General features: G+C 41.8%; 1 protein-coding gene across 1 annotated transcript in view; it reads left to right on the forward strand.

Moving 5' to 3' along the window:
- Positions 1-1,441: 1,441 nt before the first annotated feature.
- The window catches only part of ACBD7 (acyl-CoA binding domain containing 7), a 7,565-nt gene continuing 3,821 nt past the window's right edge, over positions 1,442-5,185 (forward strand). The window contains exon 1 of the mRNA XM_009888958.1: positions 1,442-1,453. Coding sequence (XP_009887260.1) covers positions 1,442-1,453 — 12 coding nt within the window. The remainder of the gene's footprint in view (positions 1,454-5,185) is intronic.

The raw sequence follows: 5,185 nt of genomic DNA on the forward strand, positions 1-5,185 counted from the left end.
GGGGGCGGCGCCCCGGGAGGCCGCCCGCTGCCCGTCCCCGGACTGCGGGCAGTGCCCGGTTGAGGAACGGCGCGTTGCCAACTGATTAAAGGCAGCGTTAAAAGTGCGATGGTCTCAGCGCAGGGTTAGCGCTGGCGTTCCCTCGTTTGGAATGCTTAAATTGTTGTATAGGTGACAGCTGATCCGCTTTGTCGTGCGCCATCTAATGAAATCGCGGCCGAGTCAGGTCAACAGGCGCTTCGTAGGGACTCCGCGGCAATAGGCTCATCTCTGGTGTGTCATATGCGACGTGTTGTGCGCAGACATCGTATTCTTTAATTCGGTGTTTCCCACAGTCTGCTGCGAGCCATTAACAAATCTTCACAAACTCGTTCAGCTTCTGCGTTCACCTGAGCGCACCGCACGGTTGTGTGCAGCCTTCTGTACCTGTAAGTGCAGAACTTCCCCAGCCCAAAAACCCGGATCTTCATGTCACGGTTTTGGAGACGAGTTAGTGCTGTTTTCACGTATTATTTTTTTTAAATCTCCTTTTATTTACCAAAATTTACTTGGTTGGTTTTCTCATTAAGTCCTGGCTTAATTTAACCTGCACTTAAGTTGAGGGGAAGCGCTCTTTTCACGTGGCTCTGTGGAAATTAGTGGATGTTAAAATACTGAAGCATATAGTATTGTGATTAAGCCATGCTCAAGGAATTATGAATATAAATGTATAGAGGTATGAATATAAATAGTTTATGAATTGATATAGTAGATAAACAGGCATGGATTTTTTTTTCCTTTGATGGTTACAGTTGTAGGCTAGTTTATCCATTCATTTAATATTCATTTATTCAATTCTGTGTTTAGTAGAGCAAAGAAAAAAATCAGCGTTCTCAAGGTATTTTGTGTATGTAACTGCTTGTGTGTGGTATCCCGGGGGTGACCCGTGTGTTTTCCAGAGGTGCTGCTGGAGGGTGCGGGGTCCCAGGCAGGGCTGGGCACCGGCACAGGCAGGGGCTGCTGTGGAGGGAGCAGCAGCAGTAACTGGGCTGACTGCAGTTCAAATCACTCAAGAAATTCCCTTTTCAAACAAACGGCTTGGAAATCTTGCTGTATCTCTGCTTTCAGGCTGGCGGCTTAATCCTCAGGGGTATAGAAATGAACTCAGGCTTTCTGAAGAAACTAGTGTGGGCTTAATGCCCGCACTGGCCCTTCCCTGGCAACTGTAGTCACTCAGTTGTCCCCGCAGGTCCCGAGAGGCTCAGCGGGAGGGAGCCCCCGTGTCCAGTCCCAGCGTGGCTTTGTTGCGGCGGGCGAGCTGAGGTCACTCGTCGCCAGTCCAACGCCCTCCGTGCAGCACGTCCCCCGCCGCTGCGCTCGCGCCGCAGGAGCTGAGAGGCAGAAGTGTAGTGTCCCCGCCGGAGAAGGAGTGAGGCCGTTCCCTGAACATCCTTGCAGCATCATGACTCTCCAGGTAAGCAGTTCCGCATCTGGTGAGACAGAGAGGCAAGGAGAGGAGAGGGAGGGATGCACTGTCCGTCTGTGCAATGCCGTGTCAGGGACAGCGGTATTTCTTCAGCGTAAGGATTATTACTGCAAAATCAAGGTTACCTTGTGGCATGGGAAATTTGCGTAAGCCTTTGGAGGTTAAATAATGTATTACTTTTCGCAAGTGGAGAGTGAGAAACATGCTGCTTATTTTGAACTATTCATAGGTCATGTAATTTTTTGGAGCCTTACCTGCTTAGAGCATGTGTGAATTATTTTTCTTTACATGTGCGTCTGAGTTTGCTAGGACTGGATTATGCATTGAAAGGTAGGTATGTATTTATTCTTTTAGGATCTAGCTAGTTACTTGGAGCTATAAGAGGAGGAGGGAAACTTGTGACACTGAAGCAGTGGTATATGTGCATTTGGGTAGCATGACTATTTTTTAAGGGACTTGTGCATATCTTTTTTTAAGGTGTACGCATCTTTGGAGTGGTACATTTTGATGTGCTTGTGTTTTGGTAGGAAAGCTTCTACTTTCTTCCTTCTACCTTCTCTCTGACTATAGATTTAAATAGTTCTTGAGGAAATTACCTTCATTGCTGGCTTTTAGCCTCCTACCTTTGTAGCAAACTATGAATACATCCCTTGTCTTGCCCATGCCCTGATGGATTAGGCTGTTTTTCTTCATTAGGCTTTCTATTATCCCTTTCACTTCAAGATTTGCGAGCCCTTTTATCCCGGTCTCATTATAATGTCTGTCTCAGCTTGGTTAGTGTGCGTGTTTTGCAAAGAGTGAGCAACATAATGCTCTGACCTAGATGCAGGGAGTGTATTGCCAGTAGCTCAGCAATTTTCTTCTGAGCTGCAGTTATGTCGAACAGCACAGAGGTTTCATTGTGGTGTTTTACAGCTAAGAGGAAGAATCCTATTTCTTCAGTCGGTCAGAACTGCCAAATCCCAAACATAACACCACCTTTGTTTAATTAGAGATCACTGAAATTATAGTTTGTTTTATTCTACCTTGAACTCACTCTAGAAAATAAATTTATTAGCCTGATGATTAAGCTGAAAGAGCTGAGTGCAATATGATATATCATTGCTGTATACAGTTACACTTTCATACAAAAATCAGTGGTTGAAATATTATGATATCCTACACATTCTGCATTAGACATGATAGAGGTTTTCTATCCACTATTGTTTTGGTCGATAGCTACCATCCATGTCCAAAAAAATCATTGAATCAGTCTGTATGGAATGAGGACAAAATGAATAAAATAATGCTTTCATCAGGGAGCCTGTAAAGGACTTGAAAGTTTTGCAAACTGGTAAAATATTCTGCTGTAGATGAAGAATTCATTCAAGCTTTTTTCTTTGCAAAAAGGGAGTATGTGATAACAGTCTGGTGATTTGTGCATTTATCTTTAATGCGTGTGTATGTTTATGTCTGTATATATACTGATGCTTTTAATTTGAGGAGTTAAAGGCAATTTTATCGGCATGCGATTAAAAGGAAATTATATTTTTATAGGCCGCTCCTAAGCATGTTGTGTAAGCAAGCAAATCCTAAGCAACAGTCTGTGCACAATGATTGCTAGAGGGAGATGAGGAAAGAAATATTTAGTATTTAAATTTCATTTCTGCATATTTCTTGCTGTGCAAGGTATGCATTTGTGTGTTTTTAAAACAGTTATCTTATGATACTTGCCTATAGAACCAAATAGAAAAAAAGTATGTGAAGATAAGAAGCTTATTAACTTAATGGTTTCCTTTCTTAATTTATTTTTTCTGAGTTATCTTTTGTCTTGTACGAGTCTAACAACGCTTCAAATTAATTCTTACTGTGAAGTTTAGATCAGAAAACAATTCAAGGCATGTGGAACATTTCCACTGACTTGAATGGTCCTTGTACGCCAATGCTGGCAGAGGCTCACATGCAGCAGTGGCCACAGTATAAAGATGAAGATAAAACTTATTTAAACTTTAACTGATTGTGGCAGCTCAGTTATGTTTTATTATTGACACCGCTTCCTAATCTTACTGTTAACCGAGCATGAATGCTGCATTTGTTTGTACGTGTATGGGTAATATGAAGAGATGTCTGTGATGTAGGAGTCAGTGATAGGTATAGTCAAGAATGTCACATTTCTGGTGTTTGGATTAAGGATGAAATATTTTTAATAAAACTTTACGTATAAAAGAAATCTTAAGAGTGGAGGGCCATCACATTTGTGTTTGTAAACAAACGTACATCCCTTTTATACATCTGTACCAACAGTGTGAGTGTAAATGCTTTGCTTTTAGGAGTGTCAAAGACGTACAGTTCTGGTTTCTTTCGCACACTATTTTTAATTCAGTGATAAGTTAGTTGCGTTGCTGATTTTGTTTCCCCTCATTGAGCGCTTCTCCATCATAAGTGCTATTCATCTATTAAAAATACTGTTGTTAGTGCATATGTGTACATGTATTTTTGCGTAATTAGACTACAGTTTTGGTACCTGAGTACAAAACTCCTTTGTGTCCTAATGCTGTGGTGTCTGAAACACTGTGCAGCAGCGCAGCATGTCTGGAGTGACGCTGGGGTAAGCCGGGATGTAAAATCAGAGCATGTGAGTTCTTCTGCAGTAAGAGCCCGTGTCCTTGCTGCTGCCCTGAGGTGAGCACAAAGTGGACCAGGCCTCTTTTCATGGAGGGGTAAGCTACTTATCTGTCAAGGTATATAGGGAGGTAAAAAGTCATATGAACGCTCTCACGAGTACTGTGAGTTCAGACTCCTGTCTAAAGCAACGTGTCCACCGCGCTGGTGCTCCCAGGCTGAAGGTGACCGCGCTATGCCTAAGGCACAGGGCAGTGCTCTCGTGCCCTAAAGCCCAGAGTTCTCTCCCTGTGCTGTTGGCGACTTGCTGGCCTCAAACGTCTATGTTCTCCTTTCTGGTTTTGCTTCTGAAAGGAAGGATGGTGATATTTACTTACTTTCTATGGCCCTGGGCAATTTTTGGTGACAAATTAAAAATTAGTTTAATATCTGAAGTCGCAGAAGCATTGCAGGCGGTTGTAGGAAATTCAGGTACAGTTACGCTACAGAAGGAGAACAAGAGAAAGTACTGCATAAGAAGAAAAATAAAGATTGCAAGGCTTTCATGAAAGCAAATATTAATATTACAAATACTAGGAATTCCTCCTAGTGAGGACTTTATTATATTGCTTGGAAGAAGCACACATCAACCATGGACTGTGATTAATAACTAAAGCACTGTTCTGTTCTTTTATGGCCACAGAGACTTCTCTTTTGAACGTCCAGGATAAACCAAGGATTGAATGATGCATGATGCAAAATGTTTTTGTTTGCACCTAAGCTAGAAGCTATCAAAGCTATAATTTCTGGAGAAAGAATTGATTTCTCTAATCAAATTTGAGATTAGGATTTTCTTGTTTGTAAGGATTTTTCTTTTATGGCATCAAGAACAAGTAGATGTAGAGACTATACCATTTTCACATTAGCCTAACGACTGATCCTAAGGGAAATACTGTTACAACTTGTGCTGTAAACTTTGTAAAGTCCAATGAAATTCTAATGACAAAGTTTACGGAGTCATTAGCAAGAGTTTATACCGTTCTTTACTTAATTGCTGTTCGGCAGATTTAGTATTTAGAGAAAAAATTAAAATATCTGAAATACCTGTCTGTAGCCACAGCTATTGCAACCGTGGCAGTC

The sequence above is a fragment of the Charadrius vociferus genome, unplaced genomic scaffold (genome assembly GCF_000708025.1).
Source record: "Charadrius vociferus isolate BGI_N301 unplaced genomic scaffold, ASM70802v2 scaffold297, whole genome shotgun sequence".
Lineage (NCBI taxonomy): Eukaryota > Metazoa > Chordata > Aves > Charadriiformes > Charadriidae > Charadrius > Charadrius vociferus.